At 44.9% G+C, this 22053-nt stretch overlaps 1 protein-coding gene across 4 annotated transcripts in view; it reads left to right on the top strand.

Moving 5' to 3' along the window:
* Positions 1-21036, top strand: part of SV2B (synaptic vesicle glycoprotein 2B) — a 97113-nt gene extending 76077 nt beyond the window's left edge. For 3 of the 4 annotated variants that reach the window (XM_090029071.1, XM_090029070.1, XM_090029072.1), the window contains 11 exons: positions 286-466; positions 1415-1566; positions 4609-4742; positions 5395-5484; positions 7860-7970; positions 8877-8965; positions 10247-10411; positions 14913-15046; positions 17425-17625; positions 18752-18911; positions 20150-21036. In XM_090029071.1, the coding sequence (XP_089885197.1) occupies positions 286-466; positions 1415-1566; positions 4609-4742; positions 5395-5484; positions 7860-7970; positions 8877-8965; positions 10247-10411; positions 14913-15046; positions 17425-17625; positions 18752-18911; positions 20150-20333 (1601 nt within the window). In that variant the 3' untranslated portion in view covers positions 20334-21036. The remainder of the gene's footprint in view (positions 1-285; positions 467-1414; positions 1567-4608; positions 4743-5394; positions 5485-7859; positions 7971-8876; positions 8966-10246; positions 10412-14912; positions 15047-17424; positions 17626-18751; positions 18912-20149) is intronic. The other variant, XM_090029073.1, reaches the window with a different exon arrangement.
* Positions 21037-22053: the final 1017 nt, after the last annotated feature.

Below are 22053 nucleotides of genomic sequence, written 5' to 3'. Positions count from 1 at the left end.
AATACCTGGGACTCAGAGAAGAAGCATTATCCACACTGGTACCTGCCAAATAATGCTGTTTCTCTCAAGAGGCAGTGTATTCCAGGCACTTGCAGACATTCAGGCTGGTCGGGTGTTTCAACAACCATCCTCCTCTCATCAGAGCCCATGGCTGGTTGCTGGTTAAGTTGTTGTCGAAAATGCTTTGAATGTGAAGACACATGTGAGATGTCAAATTCTACTGCACCAAACACCTGAGAGGCTGTTGCTAATTGCCTTGTCTCCCTGTCTCTCTCTTTTCACTAGGCCTGATAGTCTACCTGGGAATGATGGTGGGGGCTGTCATGTGGGGTGGCCTGGCAGACAAACTGGGAAGAAGGAAATGCCTCATCATATCACTTGCAATCAACGCTGCCTTTGTTTTTCTCTCCTCCTTCACCCAGGGATATGGATTCTTCCTTTTCTGCCGCCTTATCTCTGGCTTCGGGTGGGTACCTCTCTCTTTAGCCCATCAGCTAATTGTTCTGGTGGAGGGACTTGTAGCAATTCACACAGAGGCCGAGGCAGTGGACGGACTGACTGCTGGTTCAATGTGGACAGGCAGAAGCTGCCAGACAGGGGAATGATACGTTTTCTTGTTTTGTGTTGCATAAAACAAATGTAGTGCTTGGAATATTGATAGCCCTGAAGGCAGAGATTTTAGCCACTGCACAAAACAGCATGGGGGGGTGACAACATTTAGTCAGCATGTCAGGCCCGTGTACCTGTCAGAAAGACTCTGAAGTCTCGGTCTTCATGCTGAAATTGTGAATAAGGACAGTGACGGATGTCACTTGCAATGTAGATGGTTGTCTACTGGGACCTGAGCTCTCCCTGTTGCTCCAGAGAGGTGCAGGACACCAATAACGTGGCAGCCGCTATGGCTCCATAAACATTTCCCCTTGGACTAAGTAGTGCAGGGGATGGATAAGGGGAATTACAGATAGAGATGAGCAGAGCAGATCTGCTGAAGCCAATAGCCACCATAAGCTGTTTCTACTGGCTGGCTCTTGGTTGCCACTGTAAAATGAGGTTGTGCTCCTATGCTCAATTCTGCAGTTTCAGACAGGACAAGTGGCTACAGCCCAAAGGCTCAGCAGGTCCTCTCTGGATAAAGCAGCACAGCATTACATTCACAATGTACATGAAACCCATTTGCTGCTCATAACAAGCTTCATGTCCCTCCTTGATATCCAAGAACAGGATGACAGAGGAAGCTAGCTAGCATCATAATCTTGCCAATGGCTCTCCATGCAGGAGAATGACCGTGGGTTCTGCTGAGTTGCCGAAGGAAAAAGTAGGCTCCTCCTTTACCCTAAGACACTTTGGCTGGTGAGAGATCTTGTTCCCTGAAGACCTGTATTCTTCCTGTGTGATTTTTTTTTCTTCTTCTCAGTATTGGGGGATCCCTCCCTATCGTGTTTGCCTATTTCTCTGAATTCCTTTCTCGCGAGAAGAGGGGAGAACACCTGAGCTGGCTCTGCATGTTCTGGATGGTTGGTGGCATTTATGCCTCGGCAATGGCTTGGAGCATCATTCCACACTACGGTAAATGCTTTGAGGTTTCTGTTCTGGAGAGCACCATATCAATACCCCTAGGTCTGCATACACAGAATATGTTCACACTCACCCAGCCACATGTTAGCAACACAGGAAATAGAGAAGAAGCGTTATATCTGGTGAAGTGTCCATCCTAAACACATTGGTCACGTCTACATGTGCACATTTCCTGCACAGTAACTGAAATTACTCCACGGTACAGGCACACGTCTACATGTGCGCACCCATACTGCACAGTAAATATGGTGATTGATGCTGACTTGAGCATAAACTTGATATCTGCACCATGCAGGTATCAAATTTATGTCCAGTTATTTACTGCATTAGTAACTGCATTATGCCCAATTAGTTACTGCACAGTAATGCACATGTAGACACCTGGAAAGTGGGGAAGGCTCTGTTGAAGCAAAGACCACAAATACACCGCACTTCTAGTACTGCAGATTGCAAGTACTGTCTTCCTCCATCAATTGCCAAGCACCCAGACCCAAATCTGTGTACCTCCAAACTTGGGGAGGGTTTGACTGAAACTCCATGACTTCTGTTCATGCTCAGCCAAACAATTGCCAATAAGTAGCAACTCTTACATAGCCCAATAGCAATAGCATATCCTATATTTGAGCAGGGGTGTAAGGTAAGTAGAGCCCACACTGCTCTTCTCCAACTTTCTCTCAGCCTGCCTATGCTTCTGTTACTTTCCTGCCACGACTTTGATGTTGCTGTATGTCGGGAAGTGGAAGGAAGCCATAGGACTGGCAGCAGCTCCACAGACCGCCTGACTGGCTCTACCAGACCCGTCACCGTACTTGGGTCCTTTTGCCCCTGCACACCCACACAGGGCACTCCCTTTCCTGGGATTGTCCCTGTGGTTTTCTGAGAGCTTGTCAGGGCTCCAGTTGTTAAAGCCTAGGCTCCTTTTTCTCTCTATCCATGCCCACCTTATAAAGACCTCAGCTTCTGGACTTTAGGCCTGGCCTCAGTGGTCATCTCACAACTTTTTAGGATTCCATCTCCATGTGCTAGGGTTCCCCATGTGGCTTGGGGTTGTATTTTAGCCCCTATGACAAAACAAACCCCCTATCCACAGCTTTCTCCACCCCTTGTAGGACCAACCAGTTCTCCAGTTCACAAGTCCAAATCAAAGCAATAATCCAAGTGGTACAAGCTGTTCCACAAAAGAAATAAGAAGTCTCTCTGCTTTATCAAAGCAGCCCACAGGCCCTACTTGCCTAAGAGGCTTCCTCTCCCAAGTCCCGATCCTACTTCTGTTCACCTGGCTAGGCCTGCTGCACCCTGCAGCCAGGTGTGGCCATTTGGTCTTTAATCCACGGCCTTTATCAGTGACAGGCTCAGCCTGTCTGCACTTCTGTTTTAATTGTTTGGCCTTGATAGTAACAGGGGTCGAAGGTGGGTTAGGTGGCCATGGAAGTCTTTTCCAATCCTATGATTCTAACACAGGGCTAAATGAGCAAGGCTATCATATACCCACTTTTCGTAGCCAGATTCCAGGTGGGTTTTTTGTGATTGTGTCTCTCAAGAACATAAATGTGCTGGGATCCTAACTGAGAGAAGAGGAGATGTGAGGTCTCTGAAATGTAGTGTTGTTAGGAAGGAAAAGCTTTGGGTCATATGATTCTCCTGGTAACTCATTACACATGATGTAGGAACACATCAGCCCATAAATATCTAATCAAAAAGATTAATGCCCTATCTAGGATCCAGTAATACCAGCTGCTTGCAAAACCCTGTTGGAGAAAAGTAGGACAGGGCAAAAGGGCCACGAAGGAAGACTAAAATATCTATCTGTTTATAGTGTCTAGCATTTAAAAATGATCACAGCTTTGGCCAGTAATAGTACATCCAGACGCTTGGAACAGACATGGCAACTACAGTGCAATGGGGCTGGGCTGAAACCCATTCACTATTTGCAAATATGATTTAAAGAAACCAAACAAGCCCTTAAAAGGTAATACTTGAACTTTGCAATTGGTGTCTCTGCACTGCGTCTGTCTGTTGTTAGTACATCTGGTTCCTGCGTTGTACAGTGGGCCTTTCTGCTATCCCCTTGTGCCATCCTGTTTTGGGACTTGATTGACTGAGGACAGTGCTGTGGCTGATGGAGGTCTGATAGCTAAAAGCCCCGTAACTTGTTTAGTTCAGTATTGTGAGAGAGAAAGAGGGTGGAAAAAGCAGTGTTTGAAATCCACATTTCTGCCCCCATGAGTTTTGTCTGGGAAGGCAAACTGAGAAAAGAGAGTTTTGATTAAAGATCCATTTTAGTTGGGTCTTTGATCAGTGCTGGCTTGTGGGGAAAAAAAAAAGAAACATCTGCTTTGGCACAGCTGCCATTTGAATCTTTAAAGTTGTACTCTCAGCCCCTTATTTGGTTACTATCTGGCCTTGTCAGAGACCAAGGGAGATCCCACAGAAACGTGTTACCTAAATGTAAGACTAAAGCCCAGAGCCTTGGAGTTTCAATTCCAACTCCTGACTGTGTGTTTCTGGAAATCATCCATCATCCCCTCCACATCTTTAAAATGGGGACAACTGCTTTCCTCCTCGATACGTTATGCATTTTGTTCTCTCCAAGGTGCCTTGAAGTACAGAGTAGGGCTAAGTACCTGAAATTATTTGTAAGGGGGAAAGAGGCAGTAGAAGTGTTATAAACAGCACTACTAGACCCTCTGTTCCCTTTGTAGGTACCTTTGTAGGTACGCTCATTTCCAGCGTGCTTTCTGAACCGAAAGATAAAGAAAGTCTTTAAAAAGACAGGAACGTGGGGATAATCCATTCCATTGTACGTAATGAGTATGAACTCATAGGCTGTTATCTATTGAATCATTTGGTGGAGGCCACAAGGGGAATCCATTACTAAGAGGAGTTCATCTTCCATCAGATGAGAAACCATCAGCCTATCATCATCATTTGCAGACCTTTAGGGTCTGGTTTGTAGCTATGAGGAAGAGAGAGAGAGAGATCGATCCATATTAATGGCCAGAATTTTCACTCTTTCCCTTTTGTTGTTCACAGGTTGGGGTTTCAGTATGGGAACCAAGTACCAATTCCACAGCTGGAGGGTTTTTGTACTGGTCTGTGTTCTGCCCTGTATCGCTTCACTGATAGCATTAAAATTCATGCCCGAAAGCCCACGTTTTTTGCTGGAGGTAAGATGACTCAACTGCAGTTGGATTTTTAACAGAGGGCACCTAGTCCCTCCTGACACATGAGGGGCCACTGTGAGTAATGTGTGCTGCCCATGCACCCACCACACACACTCACATAAATGCACACAAACACAAACTCAGAGACAGAGACGTACTTGGCTTCACAGTCTCATTTCTGGCCCTCCGTGCCATGTTGCTACTCACATTCTTCTAGCATATCACACTTGAATGCTAACATCCACAGTGAACAATAAAAAGAATGAACAGACACGGGATTTTTAAATCTGTCAAAGCCTTTGTGGATAAGGTCCAAACGTAACATGCACTTGGGGAATGTAAACAGTGGATCTGGTTGGAAGAGTGAAAGGCAAGAAACATGATTAGGATAAAATACACGGGGACTGGATTTCTGTGCATGCACAGACAAGGGTACAGCATGTAGTTGGTTTACTGCACGTGGTGGTATCCTTCATCTCGAGCTCTCAAAGAAGTTTACCTACACAGATGAACTCTTAGAACCCCACCAAGGCAGGAATAATTTATCCCTATTTTATAGACGGAGCAACTGAGGCACACCACTTTACCCCAGGGTATATGGAGACCATAACAGTTGGTAGCTAACTGGGCATATTTCTTCCCTTCATGTTCCCAGACAGGTAAACATGATGAAGCCTGGATGATTCTCAAGCAAGTTCATGACACCAACATGCGAGCCAAGGGGGAGCCAGAGAGAGTGTTCACAGTGAGTGTGGTTTCCCTGGGGAAGGGGGTGATTTATACTCCTTGTTGGTGGGGACATTGACATACAGAGCTTCTTATACTCCGTTGTTTGCCTTCAGGGATGATGGCCCCTTAATTAATTCTACCCAGGGGGATCTCCAGTGTCCCATTTATTATTTGACCTGCAGGGTGTCAGACGGGAGGAGGTGAGAACGTGATAGTGGCGCTTAGTAAGTCACATGCCAACCCCTTTCTGCAGCAGTTCTTCAGCCCCAAGAGCTGCTAGTGAGAGCTGTACATTCATAGGGACAAAACACAGTGTAGACCTCACGGGTTTTCTGGTTGCACTCACATGCCTAATTGTTCTGCCTTCAGAAAAAAACGAACAGGAGAGACTAGTTGTGGGAAATGCCGATGACTCCTTTCCCTATTCCGGCTTCTAATCAAACTGTGATTAAACTCCATGTACTTCCTAATGAGCTTCCAAAACTCCATCTGCTTCATATCCAGCTTTTAATCTCTCTGAGGGAAAGTAAGGTGAATGGTTATTATGCATTGGACCAACGCTCTGTGTGAAAAAGGTCGAAACGTGGACCCAGTCTAATTTAGCAAGCAGCCAGATGGTGTGTGGTGGGGTTAATTGTACATTACAGTAATTTGGTTGTAAGTGGTCAGTGAACTAGCCAGGAAACAGTCTGTGATTTCAGGTGATACGTATGAGAAGGCACATGCATTTCACAGGAGGATGGCGAGAAGAAAAGGAGGCACGTTTGGATGCAAAGCAAAGCTTATCGGTGCAAACAAGCCAGGCCTCACTGCTTAGACAAGTCACTGAGAAAGGGTGTCTGTAACTAATGAGCCCCTCAGTAATTAATTCACTGCACCTTCAAATGTGTTCAGGCTCCAGGTTCAGACAAGAGGCTTAATGACCCTGTGCTATTTCCCGGGATGAAAACCCTCCTGAAAAAGAAAGAAAGTAAAGCAACCTGCTCTAAAATCATTAACTAGCTTTCCTGGAACACTGGCATGGCCTGACGAGTTATCTGCAGGGGCGCAGCTGGGATATCGCATGCCTCGCATGCAGGCCTGCTTTCTCCTCTGCTGCGTGCCAGCCCCGCCTGTCCACTTTATCACGTGTAGTTAGGTATGATGCACCAGGGGTGTTCATATTATGATGTGAGACAGTCCTGCAGGGTTTAGGGCACTTAGGGGCCCCTAATAAATGTGTATTGTCTGTGCCTATCTGACACCACTCCTAGGTTGGGGCACTGTGTGCTTGTTCCAGCATCTGATGATCTGAAGTCTTCTGTTCCTAGGCTCTTAATGAGCAGTTGATTACTACTGTGCTGATCAGTGCCCATCGTTCCAGCTAGCGACATTAGATTGGCTGTATCTTGAAATGATCAAGTCTGGAGTTTGGCTAGTGAATCGAGACTTATGGACATTTCCTGGGGCAGGCAGGCAGACAGGCTCTGGGAATGCGGTGCGGTATGTTGGGATTTGTAATTTTCTGACTGGCCAGCAGGTGTCAGTCAGCCATAAAGCACTGAAGCAGCTGTTCCTGGGACATTTCCCAGGCCTGACATTTAATACAGGGCCTAGACTCCAGAATGGGGTGAATCAGTCCTATTCAGTAATTTATACCATGAACATTCACCACCTTGTCTTATTTGCAAACACATCCTGGGTTTCTTGAACATGCCCTTTATTGAGAATTATTCACCGCATACTTTCCGTGTGACGTAGTCTTAGCTGTTCACGAGCTGTTTACAGTATTCAAAATTCAGTCTGCTGTGGCTGGACAAATTGGCCATAGGACGTGCTTCATTCCTTGACTGCATGACTTTTTTGATGCAAATGTTTATGCATTTATGCATTTTGAATTCATGCTCCACCACTGTTCTGACACTGATGCTTCAAAGTTGCTGTATCGGGGAATGCTCCTGCCAGTAGCATCGGAGAAACGAGAACAAGAAGACACAGTTGAAGCAAAATTTGTTTAAAAACATGATTGACTGTTCTTAGAGCTTTTCGCAGTAATTGCCAGCTCTGATCGCTCCTCAGTTGCTTAAAGACATCAAATTCACATACTGTGGTGCTGGCTAAACATGATGGGTATCAGATTTAGATTTTAATACCAACCTAATTAATGAAGATTCAAAGTTGACGTGATACATTTGAAATGTGTCAGAAAGAGAGAGAAAGGAAGAGATAAATTTATAGCTTATGAGAAAACCATTCAATTCAGCATTTAATGGAAACCTGTTTAAACAAAACACTAGGAGGGGACATTCAGTAGCCAACATTTAGAGAAAGTATTGTGCAGAAGGTAAGATGACAAGTCCATTCAGGGTCGGTGGTTTAACCGTTGGCTGGTTTCTTTCTTTTTATTCCAAGGTTGCCCACATCAAAACTCCAAAGCAAATAGACGAGTTTATTGAAATCCAGAGCTCCACAGGGACCTGGTACCAGCGCTGGCTGGTCAGATTCACAACCACATTCAAACAGGTATGGAGCAGAAAGACCATCCTGCGAGAGCTTTTGCCCATTGGGCTTCGAGGCTTTGGTGCATTAGGTGTGTTGAGATCCTAATTCACATTCAAACCATCGCTTGTGTTCACTATGTAGGAGAAATGGGTCTGGGCTCAGGTAATATTTTCTATGTGGATACACATACATGTCCACTCTGATTCGTTTTTATCACAAGCCACCAGTCAGTTCCTGAAGGGACTGGCTACATAAAGCAAGCCAGTTAAGCTATGCTAAAGGCAGAGTGCTTGCATCAGATGACCCAAGCATTGGATTTCCCTTCTACTTGCGTGGAGATGTCCTACTGACAAAGCCTAATACAGAATCCATATTCTGTCGAAAATGCTAACCACACAGGATAAATTATAATGCTGGATGCTTGCTCTTCTGCCAGCTGAGATCAAGTCTTCAGCCTTACAATATAAACTCCTCACTGCATATGGATTTGCTATTATACTGCCCATACCATGACTGCCCAAGAACTTCATAGCCATTCCTTTTAGACTTTCCTGCTTCAGAGGTACAAACCCTTGCCACATGAAGTAAATGAGAATCGCTCTCAATGGTTGAAAGACCAGGCTCTGACACACAGAGCAGAGCTGCTCCAAATCCTTTCAGTGCATTATAGTGCTGTGCACACACACACAAACTCATTGTAGACTACACTATCCTGGAGTGCAAGCCTGGATCAATACTGTGCCCTCAATGTATGCGATCTATTCTTTTAAGCATAGCCCTAAAGAACACCGGAATACAATAGCCCAGCCTACCATCCCCAAATAAACCCTCTTTCCTGTAACATTAAGTTCACAGCTTGATCAGAAAATAATCTTTTATGATCTCTGCTAAGATTTCCCTGACTCACTCTTTCTTGTGCATTTGTAGGTCTGGGATAATGTGTTATGTTGCTTGACAGCCCAATACAGGATGAACACCCTGATTCTGGCTGTGGTTTGGTTTACAATGGCCTTGAGGTAAGTTACTTCTCTAACTTTATCAGGGGCTTGGAGCCCTCTGAAGGCTTCTTGCTAAAGTCAAGGTCCATCTACAACAAACCATCATCTTAGATTAGGACAGAATTACCTGACCAAGTGAATAAATTGTTATAAAAATTCAGTTTTGCATATCCATCTCTATTTGAAAAGACAGACCTTGTAAAAATAGGCCTTGCTCTGCTCAGCATCTATGATTAGACTACTCCTAAATTTTTGTACGGCAATGCATGTTGAATAAGGCAATACTTGAGGACCTCCTCACATGCACATGGATTTGCACTGCATGGCTCAATAATGCTATATAGAGCCTTTCAGCTCCGGGTCTTTGGTCTGAATCCTTCTCCTATCAGCAATGTCTAAAAGTAATTGCTAATGGCAGTTTTATTGGCATATGGAAACTGGGTGAGGTCAGTCTTAGTGTATGTGAAGGTCAATTAATGCCCACAATGGAGACATTTTCTGGTGACAGGGTTAGAAAAGGGTTTATATGGGGAACAAAACATGGGATGTTTTGTCCTTTTCTTTTTGGAGCATGCCCATGAATGGAGTGTGGGTTTTATGGTATGATTCAAATATGAGGGGGAAATATAAATGAGTTCCTTAAACTCTATGCTGTGCTGGTTAATTGAGATTTGTTACATGACACACATGGTATCATTTCTGTTCCTGTGTGTCATTTTTAGGTGTCTGATATAAATGCTTATGGAAAGTGACTTTAACATTCCCTTTTAATGAGCGTTGTGGTAGGGGGAGGGAGGGGATGAGAGGGCTGTGTTCGGCTTAACCCATTACTTTTCACCAGGATCTCTGTTAATGCAACTTGACTGCTTGTTTATAGAAAGTGAACCAAAAGAGGTATGGTTATGAGTTGTTAAGCCAATCTATACAGGATGTTTACAATTATTTAGCTATGTCCAGTAGGCATCACTAGTGCCCTTTCTACTGGCAGCCTCAGCAAATAATTTGAGGACAAAATAAGTTGTGAAGATTCAAAACCTGGTAGTTCCCTAAATCCTTCCAAGGTGGGGTCTGAAACACTTGCTTTGACTCTACTCAGGCCATTGCTCTTCTATGGACACTTAGAAGACTTTGCTCTCCAGATTTTTCCCCAGCTCTCAGCTCAGAATGGTGACTAAAAACCAAAATATGAAGCTTTCAAGCTGTGAACCATATGGTATGGAAGACATTGTGAAAATATCAGAGTATTTTTAGGACCCACGTCCCATATCCCAACATGTCCCTTTGCTTGTTGTGCTGCAGCTACTATGGCCTTATTGTCTGGTTCCCTGACATGATTCGATATTTCCAAGATGAGACGTACAAATCCAAAGTGGCTCACTTCACTAACAACAAGATATTAAATGCCACCTTCAACTTCACACTGCAAAACCAGATCTATAGAAATATGGAATATATTAATGACAAGTAAGTAACTGTGACCTAGTTTTTTTTGCATCTGGAAGCATGAGACTGAGAGGAAGGATGGTCCATAGCTAGCTATTGGTGCTGACATGTCACTTAAGCTCTCTATGCCTTGTTTTGTGCTCTCCAGCATGGGGGTAATAGTGCTACATTGCCTTACAGAGATGCTTTGAGTGTAAATACATCAAAACAGTGTTAAAGGGTAAAATACTTCAGAGGGAGGTAGATCCTACAGTTTTGCTTAGTTAATATGGGATTGGAGTGCTTAATTTAGGCTGCAGATTGCCCTGGTGTAGTTGTACAGGAAGAAGAATGTGCAGGGATCTTCTCCCTACTTGTGCAGCCCATCGCCAGTATGTATGTATAACCAGGGTGTAGATATAGGGGGTCAGGAGGGCAGTTACTTTGGGTCACAGGCTAAGGGATGGCTGAACATTGGCCCCACAGGACACCCAAACACCCTCCTATGGTAGCTCACATGGTGTGGCAGGGTACACCCCTACAAGAGACCCTACAGGGTGTCACCTCAAGATTTCACCCAACCTCTAGAAAAATTTATCTGTGGCCATGAGGCGCAGGGAGGGGTGTAGAAGAGGTAGGTCTACAGCGCTGCCCCGTTGATATGCCAGCAGGCTCAGGACACCAAGTGCATCAGTACTGATGGCCCGAATCCCCATGCATGGGAATTATTGGCTGTTGGTCCTCATGTTTGCAACCGTGACATTTGCTTCCCTTAAATATTTGTGCCAGTAAAATGTGTCCGTGTGGCCCTCCGAGAAAGGCAAACAGCAAACCCCAGCAGTGCCACAAGACCCAGCCAATGTAAGGTCACAACCTTAACAGTTGAAAGAGAAAGAGGATTTTTGTTGTCTTCACCTGGTGGTGACTCCCCCTGCCTCCACAGAAGGACAAACTAATGGAGGCATCAAAACAGGTCTTGGGCAGGCCTCTGGCATGCATGATTTGCAAATCCCTGGGGTGCCACAGGGAGCTCTCTATAGGCTACATGCTCTCATTACCCAGGCTTCCCTACTTTCCTCCCATCCACCTTTACTAACAGGTCCAAAGCAAACTTGAGGGATCTCTTTCCTAGCTCATTTTCCCAGCAAACTTCTTCTGACCCCAAGAGTTCATTCATCTGGAACCAGTCTACCAGGAGTTGAGAGCAAGCCCATCTCTGCTGGGTTTCTCTGAATCCAGAGGTAGCTTTCTTCTATTTCCTTAGGACACACTGACATCTAGTGGTACTCAGCAAGGGACACTTTTTAAATATAGTTCCCTGAAAGCAAACATTTCTCTGGTGCATTAAAGCCATTATTTACCATGGGCTCTAGGTTGGTGAGGTAGCAGGCACCTTAGAGGTCCTGATTATGATATAGAAGTACCATGATACATTGGAAAAAGATACAAAATCAACTGGAGGAAGCTTAACAAGTGCCAGTGCAAAGCCCAGCACTTAGGATGGAACAACTGAATGTACAAATATAAACTGGAGAAAAACTGAGTAGGCTGCAAGTCTACAGAAAAGGTCCTCAGGTTGTAGTGGAGCACAAGATGAAGATGAGTCAACAGTATAATATTGTTGCAAAAAAGGGAATAGCATCCTGGAGTCTGTTAATACGAGTATTGTGTGCAAGTCACAAGGAGTGATGATTCTTCCACTTGCTTCAGCTCTGGTAAGGTGACAGCTGGAGTACTGTGTCCAGTTGGAGGTACCATATTTCAAAAAAGACCTAAATAAATTGGAAGATGTCCCATGGAAGGCAACACAATTGTTGGAAATCTAAAACCATGCCAGATGAGGAAAGGTTGGAAAAACTAGGTATATTTAGATGGAGGAAGAGAAGATTGCTGGAGGATTTGAAACCAGTCTTCAAATCCAAAAAGGAGTGTTATCAAGAGGATGGTGATCAACTGTCCTCGATATTCACAGGAAACAGGGCAAGAAGAAATGAGCTGAAATTGCAACTAGGGAAATTTTGGTTGATTACTAGGAAGAACTTCCTATCAATGAGTGTGGTTAAGTACTAGAACAGGCTATTGATAGGGGTGGTGGACTCTCTGGCACTGAAAAATTTTAAATGCAGTTTAGATAAACACTTGTCTGAGTTAATTTAGACAGGGATAAGTCTCTTCCTTGAGTGTGGCAGCAAATTGTATGACCTCTTGAAGTCCCTTCCAGACCTATTTTTTCTATGATTCTATAGGTCTGAATCATCATAGTCTACATGAGCTCAGGTGTTAACTTCATGGATGTGTAATTCTCTCCTATATCCAATCTGTCCATGATTTCTCCCTGGTTTCACTGGGTGTATGAAGGGCACTCAGCAGCTTACAGATCCTAAACTCCCTTTGGCATAAGAGGGACTCTCACATGTGTTGCCCAATACCTTCTTGGTTCTTCCCCAATGCAGTGACTCACTCAGAACCTGTTCAACCTGCATTTCATCATGGTCTGCATCACCTCTCAATATGGTTTATAGCTCTGTTTTCCCTCCAGCCCTTGGCAGTGAGTTAGAACCCCATTGAATACCATGCAACTGCTTCATAACTCTTTTGAAGATGAATGTAAAGAAAGCAAAGTGTAGGAGGAGAGCTCTTTAAAAGGCTTTGAGAGTAAATACATCACAAGCTATTACCAAGCGAATGCAGATCAGTCTAAGTTGTACTGTAACCCATGAGACCTTTGTGGAACAAAAGGCTTGATTAGCCTTTACGTAATTTTTCTGTGAAATAATATCGCCTGTCTGAGGCTTCTGTTGAGAGGCCTGTATCATTAATTTAATGAAATATAAACATCAAACTAGGTTCTGTTGCAAATGCTCAATTAAATTAAGATTCTGGATCTCTGTTAGAAGCCTTTTATTTGATGCTAACCCTGATCTCATTAGCTTGGGCAATAATACTTGTATGCACACTGTTCTTTGCATTTTCAGCCAGTCATCTTCACGATGTCCCTCTGAAATATGTAGTTGAATCAGTATTGTGTCACCTTTCTGTCAAGCAGATCACAGAAGTCAGGCTTCATATCAGAGGAGAAACTGGTGAAATTCTTAGTATTATTGGCTATATTTACCCAATACGTAGCAGTCCTCAAAGAGAGGTGGACACAAATAGCATTTAGATAAACCTTCTTGTATACATTGTGGCCCAACAGGCAATGGTGTTCAGCAAGCAGTTTTACTTCAAGAAGCAGTTTTGGCTAGAGATATGAACTGCAAATCTGTATGCTGCTTGCAACAGCTTCCCCAAAAGGAAAATTCACCACATCTTTAATTATATTGCTGCATTTCTTCAAGGATGGTGCACTGTTCACACTAAGAAATTGTCAGTGTGTAACAGGACCATCCATCATGAGTACAACCATAAATATGTTTTCAGTGTACAGACAGGGACATTAAGGTAGGGAGGTCTAACCCAATGCCATGAACTTCTGGAAATTTAGCTAGAAATTAGGTGTACCCATCTTCAAAGCCTTATGCTTATAGATGAAAGGGCTTCCAGTGAAGGATATTTCTTTACTATTGGTGAAGGGACAGAAGGACAATGGAGGCTGTAGACTCAGCCCAGGGATAGAGTCATGCATTTCTGTAAAGTGATGCCTTCTTCAGATTATCCAGCACCAGTTCTAACAGAAGTCACTTTGAATTGGTCTTGGCTGGTGAGACATAAGTAGTGTGAGGAATGAGACAGTGAAGATGCCTAGATTTTTGTCTACAGTTCCCCTTCCTGCTAAAAATCCAACCTTTCCCTTTAAAACTCAAAACATAGAGACAAGGATTGAACCAGGCTTTGGAGGTAAGAGATCCTCCTGAACCAAACAGCATCTTCCCTTCTGAACAACTTTAGACTTGCCAATTAGCACTCTGTCTACCTAACCTATATACATGGATCAAGCTTATTGGAATGGCCACTCTGGCTAGGGACAGACATTACACATAAACTGGTTTAAGTGATCAGAAACTGGTTTAAAACTGTAAGAGAACAGGTGTTCAGTGCACATAAACCAGTTTGAGAATGGCTGGAACCAGTTTGAGATAAACCCGGTTGAATGTAGTATTAGATGTAACTGTTTTAGCTCAAACCACACGGGACAAAGACAGAATCAATAGATAGCTGGTAATGTCCCTTTGTTACTTTCTTAATGGGGTGATAAATATTGAGTTAGAGGTGAAAAACATCCCCGGCTGGGCTGTTTGGGGGGGTGGGGAACCCTTCTTAATCAGACTGGCCTGGCCAGGCCCTCCTCAGCTCAGCTCTGTACAAGGGAAGGGAGGGCTGCTCTAGCGCTCCCTGGCTTCTAGCTTGGGCCACTGCAGGTTTGTGCCTGCATTTCTGGGATGTCTGTCTGGTTAAAAAACTGATTTAGCCTAGGCAGGTTAGATTAACAATCAAAGATTGAATCAATTCCAGGCTCACTCTTTTTGAACGTCTGTCCCTAGCTTCTATGCTTTACACTTAAATCACTAGTGCTGGGAATAAGGTTTCCTTTTCCACCCTGCAGGTTCATCAAGATAAAATTAAAACATGTGCTATTTGAGGACGTCCTGTTTGATAATTGCTTTTTTATTGATGTGACTTCCACTGAGACCTACTTCAAAAACTGCACTTTTGAATACACTATCTTCAATAACACTGGTAAAGGGGTTCCTGGCTTGGCTTAATTCAGTGACTCCCAAACTTTTTGAACTAGCAGGCCACTGTCAACCTTCAAAATTTCTCACCAACCACAATGCATGCTTACCATGAAATTCTTAATTGAAAAGGAGCAGGTGTTTAATACAATGGGTGGACCCCTTCTCAAGGCCTTGTGGAGCATAGTTTGGGAGGCACTGTTGTATTTGCATGCTGGGGTATGTGTGTGTGCATGTGTGTTGGGGGGAAATGAGTGTGTGTACTGAGGTAGTGAGTGTGATGAGGGGAGGAGGGTGTGAGGGTGACAGCTATTTCACTATGGTGGACTTCTGTGTACTGCTTTTGCATCAACGTGCAACATGAACTTGGAGTTTTTCATCTCCCGAGATCCAAATTTAACTTTTTCTTCATAGACGAGTCTAATCACAAAGCTGGCACTGAAAGGAGAAATTCCCCAAAAGCTGAGGCCAATCCAGTCTATGATTTCAGTTTAATCTGATCTTTTGTCCCATATTTCTTCTGTTGCACTTTGCAAGAGGCTAAGAATAGATCAGAGAGATGCATCTCCAGGACTCCCCCATCATATAACTTCTGGTTCGTTGGTCACTGCAGGAGAAACATGGGAAACCAAACTCAAACCTGGCTGGATAAAGTCATGAAGGAACTGGATTGTAATGGGCTTTCAATGCATTTTTGTAGCAATTTTTGTAGCCCACATCCAGCTTCTGATTTGGGATCTCAAGACATTTCACTAATGTAATTTATTCATTAATTACTTTTAAAAGAGCTTTTCATTTTCCCTTGAACTGAGTTTTATTTTTCCTTGAACTGAAAATGACTAACTGGACTATGAAAATCATAGCCTATAGCCCCAGCTCCTGGGCTACTGCTCACCAGTAGTTGATATGGCAGACTCAAGGTGCATGCATTAGAACATGTACAAAGAAGCAGGGTCCCGTTTCCCTCTCTGTTGAAGGCAGGTGTTATTCTGTAGGCACTCCTCAAGGTCTGGGAGGCAAGGAAATGATATCTTTTAAAAGCCCAAGGGTCTCATAAGGAGGTAATTTGGATACGCATGCTTGATCCCATCTCCCTACACACCAGCTAATGCAACAAGTGACAGACAAACTTATGCCTGTTCTACATGTGCAGTATAATAGGCCTGTGCGAAGCAGCTAGCATTTGCTTCGGATTTGGCTGATTCAGGGGACAGTGATTCGATTCAGTGATTTGAATCTCTGTCCCGCTTTGATTCAGCTGAATCTGATCCAGAGATTTGGCAGCAGCCGAATCTCTGAAGCAGCCAGGGCAGGCCCATCCCCAACCCCTCTCCCACACGGCAATGGCTGTCTCAGCTTTCGGCACTTGTTAAAAAAAAAAAAAAAAAAAGCCCCGGGTCACTGGGTGCTGTCAGGCAGGGGGTGATCCCTTCTTCCTCCCACTGCCACCACTGCTTGGGGGGTTCTGCACGAGCACCCTGCCCACCCCTCGCTTCCCCAGCTCACCCACAGGTGCCCTGCCCGGGCCAGCTCTGGCTCTTTAAGAAAACAAAAATGATAAAATCCCGGGACTCACTGCTCCTGCTGCCGGGGGGGCGGGGGGGGGGGGTCCCTGCTGCCCCCTGCTGCCCTGCACTGTGGAGGGTCTGCACAAGCCCCTGAAGCCCCGAGGCGGCTGCAGGAGCCATGAGTCCCAGGGCTTTTCTCCGTTTATTTTTTCTTAAAGGGCCGAAGCTGGGCCAGGTGGGGCAACTGTAGGGGGGATAGGGGATTGGGGGGGCTGGGGGGCTCGTGGAAGAGCCCCCCTATGCAGCATGCAGGAATGGGGGGCAGTGGGGATTGCCACCCCCTCCCCCGCCCGGCAGCACTTGGTGAGCACCGGGGCATTTCTTTAAAGTACTGAGCTGGGGGGGGACAGCAATGGGGGGCTGGGGAGTGGGCGGGATTTGGGGGGGCTGAGGAAGCAGGTGGGTCGGGGGGCTGGCAGGGGACCCCATGGTTTCCTCCCCCCACCCCGCCTCTCCCGCCCCTAGTACTCACCAGTTCGACGTGGCTGCAGCCCGGATCATCAAAGCTCCCTGAATCTTTTCTGAAGATTTGGAGAGCTTTACATCGATTCGGACCTTTAAATTGGTCCCCGTATTCAATTCAGATTTCAAGATTCAGCCACCAAATCGGGTCGCATCTCCTCTGAATCGAATCACCATCCGAAGCTTCACAGAGCCCTACAGTATATCATACGTAACAGGAATCTCCCTCCACACTGATGTCCCTCAATCTAAACCAAGGCTTTACAACATACCTGTGATGCCAGTTTTGTTGCTACCGGACTGGGGAAGGCTGGCTCAGCAGGATCTCATTTTTGCCTCTTTTTCCTCTAAGATCTCTACAAACACAAATTCATTGACTGCAAGTTCCTGAACTGCAGCGAGCTGGAGGAGGAGGAGGGCTGTCACCTGGACTTTGAGGAGGACAACGATTTCCTGATCTATCTTGTCAGCTTCCTGGGCAGTCTGTCTGTGTTGCCGGGCAACATTGTCTCAGCGCTGCTCATGGACAAGATAGGAAGGATAAGGATGATTGGTGAGTGGAGATGTTGGGCACAAGGCACATCAACGGATGGGGGTGTGGATGACCATGGACGAAATAACGGGATGCAAAGCTCTCTGCATCTGCATCTAGATGAGAAACTGGATCTGTCTAGGACAGGAAGGAGGTACACTAATGTCGGGCAAAGCAGAAAGGTAAAGGATCCTGCAGGCAGGGCGCTGGATGAGGAGGCAGGACGCTGGCTTCCTGTTTCTGTGCAAGTGGCCTGCTGTTACCCTTTTGTTGTGATTAAGCAGTGGTGAAACACTTTGTCTGGCATTTAGAAAAACTCCAGCTCAGCGTGTTTGGCTCTAGTGAACGTTAACGAAAGTGCAACTGCTCGTATCGGTGGCTCTGAACTGCAAGTAACAGAGCCTGAATGTTTTCGTTCTCTCCCTCAATCTTCCGCACAAAATAACAGTAGCCGTGTAACTGTGCCGTGCAGTCTAAGAGTATCCCACTCATTACAGAATACCTTAATTGCGTCATATAATCAGCTGTAAATTAGCCCAGCTGAGGCTAGAGATGTGTCATGCAATTGGAATACAATACTAACCCCAATTTCCATATTACCAGCCAGTATGCAGATTCAAAATCCTTGAAAGTCATGATTCCCTGTTACTGATATTCTTGTTGACTTGGCTGTGCTCTTCCTGGCTCCGTTTGGAAGACGCTTGTGGGATTCCCTCATCTTTGGGAAGGAACTCCATTCTTCAAAGCAGGGGTGCTTAACCCCCAGCCCGTGAGCTAGATCCATCCCACAAAGCCATGTCATCTGGCTCACAGGGATCCCCACTGGCCTGAAAAATGGGTGGTAGGGAAGTAGTGGCAGCATTAATTGCTGCCAAATTTCTGGAGCTATGGGGATCCCTGTAGTCAGGATTGTGTGGTCCTGAGAGCTAGATCAGGGATGTGGACCCAGTGTGTGACCCAGTCCAGACACACAGGGCTGAGCAGATAGGGCATAGGACCCAATCTAGCAGCATGGGGCTTCATCTAGCCTGCAGGGCCAAACGATTGAGCTCCACTGGTTTAAAGGTTTTTCTTAGTCGTGATGAGTTTTCGTGATCAGAGATTCCAAGAGACTGATACCATCACGTTTCTCTGACTTCCCTTACAGGTGGCTCAATGCTGATATCTGCCGTGTGCTGCTTCTTCCTGTTTTTTGGCAATAGCGATTCTGCAATGATCGGCTGGCAGTGCCTATTCTGTGGGGCGAGTATTGCAGCCTGGAATGCGCTGGACGTCATCACAGTTGAGCTGTATCCCACTGACAAAAGGTGACTATGCTCAGGATAGCCTCCTCTTGGATTTTAATTTTTGGACTCTAGCAACCGCCTTTCCTACTTCCTAAGGAGAAAATAAACAGTATTAACTGGAAGAGTTATCTTTTCATTTTTTAGCAAAATTCACGAGTCCAATGACTGAATTTGATGAGCACAGACATAGCTGAGGACTATGCCACATGCAGTAGAGCTTGTGCATGTGAATTTGTGCAGATGTGTGCAAAATACATACACCAAAACTTGCACATGGAGCATCTATCATTTGCATGCATACACTTACAGACATGGTAGAGAAGCCTTTGAAATGCACCCCCCAGTCTGGTGTCACAGTGTATCACTCAAGGCTTTAACCTCTGGTGCTGGTAGATAGCCACAGAAAGTTCTGTGTTTGGGAGGCAAAGCATTATGTGCAATAAGGTTTCAGGATTGAGTGGAAGAGTTTGCCTGTCAGTATAGTTAGAGATCTCTTCTGCCCTTTTCAGTCTATTGATAAGAGCTGTGAAGGACTGTGCTGTGAAGGCAATGTGTTCACCTGCTGGGTGAATCAGGGTGTGTGGGAACACTCTGCATGTGTCTCTCCAGCAACCACGCACGAAAGCCAGCACTTGAGGCAGTGTTGACATGTTCTCAGCAAGCTGAGTGCTGAGCTCTATTTGTGCTCAGCAAAGGTTGCCATGATGCTGAGTCCCAGAGATGGGGTGCAGACATGAATAAAAGTCACCGGTATCACCTGATCCCTCCCCATCACCCAAAACACTTAGGGCTGTTCATTCTTTCCAGCTCTGCTTACCTGCTAGAAGCATGGACTGCATTTCAAATGACTATTGGCCCATATAACCAATATGACTGCACTAGCTGATAGCTTAACTCCTCCAGCTGGCATTTGTGGCAATGGGAAATTCTTTCTTGCCTCTGTATGTGTAAATAGCATGTAAGTTGAAGTTGGAGTTTTCATTAAACTGTATTATCTTTGGCTGAGATATGTAGTTAGCTGTGTTAGTCTGAAGTCAAGCAACTTGCCTTCTGCTTATCTTTAGTTTCCATTGCTCAAGCAAATAAGTTTAAAAGCGACACCTTGAACACATGGTAAATGAGGAGTACCAGTAAATCAACCCATCCTTAGATTAGGAGATAGCAATATTCAATCCTTCCTGAATCAATCTAGCCTCTTTTTAGTGGTGAAGTGCTGCCCAACTCCTAACCATCACTTTCTGCTTTTCCCTTCCCTGCAGAGCAACAGCGTTTGGCATCCTCAATGGTCTCTGCAAGTTTGGTGCCATCCTGGGGAACTCAATCTTTGCTTCCTTCGTCGGGATAACCAAAGTGGTTCCCATTCTTCTGGCCTCCTCTGCTCTGGTGGGAGGGGGCCTGTTAGCCCTGCGGTTACCAGAGACTCGAGAACAGGTCCTGATGTGATCAACCGGGCCACAGGGGGAATAAAGAAGACAAAGAGCCACAACAAAAAGAGCCATGTCTAAAAAAAAAATCAAAATGTCCACTTATACTTTTCTGCTGATACCTCAGATATAGGAGGTGGGGTGAAGGAAGACAGTTTAACCCCTAGATTAGGACCTCTTCCCAACCATTGCTGGCCCTTTGCAGCCAAGGCAAAACACATAGAGCTTTGCTCATTGCTGTAGATCTTGTCCATACTGGAGAGAGATGAGGAATTGTCCAGCCCCGCTTCCTTATGGATGAGTGTAACTGACTCAAGCCATTAGCAGTGACTTTGCGTGTCTGTGCACACACACGTGTGCATCCCAGGGGGAGAACAGACTCAACACCCCCTATGCCTTTGATGAGCTGCAAGACCTGCATGTCTAAGCTGCTCCTGGCAATTAGCACCAATGTGCTCACTCATGAAAGGCATCGCATCAGGATGGCAGTTTGCAAACTGACTGCAGGTCTGTCACATCCAGCACTGGGGCTAGGGATTATGGATGTCTTGATTTTTGGATCCCAACTTGTGGCACCTTAAAGGGGCCTGATTTTCACATGGCAAGTGCTCAGAGCTTTCCAAAAAGGCTAGTGCCATGATATCGTCTCCAGTTAAGAATCTGAACTCACAAGCTACCTTCTTAGCTTAGGCCATTTTTTAATTTAAAACATCTGCTGTTTTGTTTTCTAAGCTCTGTATCACTTGCATCTGAAAATAAAACCTGGAATCAGTGCTGATGATCCTAGATGTCTAGAGCAGTCCCAGCTGGGACACGCGTCATGATTTATATCCGGCCAACAAACCTTGCAGTATGTTGATTTGGGGATATTTCTATAATATTTCCTATTTAGCTTTCTTTCTGAAGAGAATTTTGGCATGATGTTGGGGATTCCACAAACCAAATGTGTATATATAACACAGTGTAAATAGGGAACATTTTTTTTTGTTTAATGTTTAGAATATGGTAACTGCAAGAACTTACCAGCATTTTAGCCATATTAGTTAAGGAAAATGATGTCTGAGTTTCCTGTATGTTTGGGTCTTATAAGTAGAGTTACTTATAGCCATTTAATCTGTTATCCAGAGAATGCACTCAGCAACTTTCATTGTACAGTACATTTATTCTCTGTTAAGTGGGAAAGTTAAGTTTGATATCCTGTAATGATTGTTCTGAAAATACACATGCCCTTCATACTGTGACTTAGAAGTTGCCATACTACTAGTTACACAGTTATTTATCCTTGGTGGCATATTTGCATATATTTTGGGAAAGCAAGAATGAAATGCAGAAAAATAAATAAAGCATCCCTGCTCACGGCAGTATAGATCATGCTAACTGGGCCCTTTAGCAGGCACCGAGACTGACTGGGCCCTACTGGGAACTGTTGTGTTACAGGGGGAATTTGAATCACTAAGGCATTTTGTGACATGAAAAGATGAGTTGTACTTTTACAGAGGCAGCTTGGACAGCTTTATCACCATGCAAGGTAAAATGAAGATTCTTCTTTGGGCTTTCATAAAGCACCAGTTCACATTGAAGTCCAAGCTGATAGTTGATGAGACTATCAGAGATTTCCCCTTACCTGCTGGAAGGGGAAGTGCAGCAGTTAAACACACAGTTATTGCTCAGTCACCATAACATAACGTATCTTCCTGAATAAAAGCTAGAAATAATGCGCTTGAATGGGGGGACCCAGC

The sequence above is a fragment of the Crocodylus siamensis genome, chromosome 15, assembly GCF_052110815.1.
Source record: "Crocodylus siamensis isolate JL-2025a chromosome 15, ASM5211081v1, whole genome shotgun sequence".
In the NCBI taxonomy this organism is placed as follows: Eukaryota; Metazoa; Chordata; order Crocodylia; family Crocodylidae; genus Crocodylus; species Crocodylus siamensis.
Note: the sequence above shows the minus strand (reverse complement) of the source record. Positions and strands in the feature narration are given on the sequence as shown.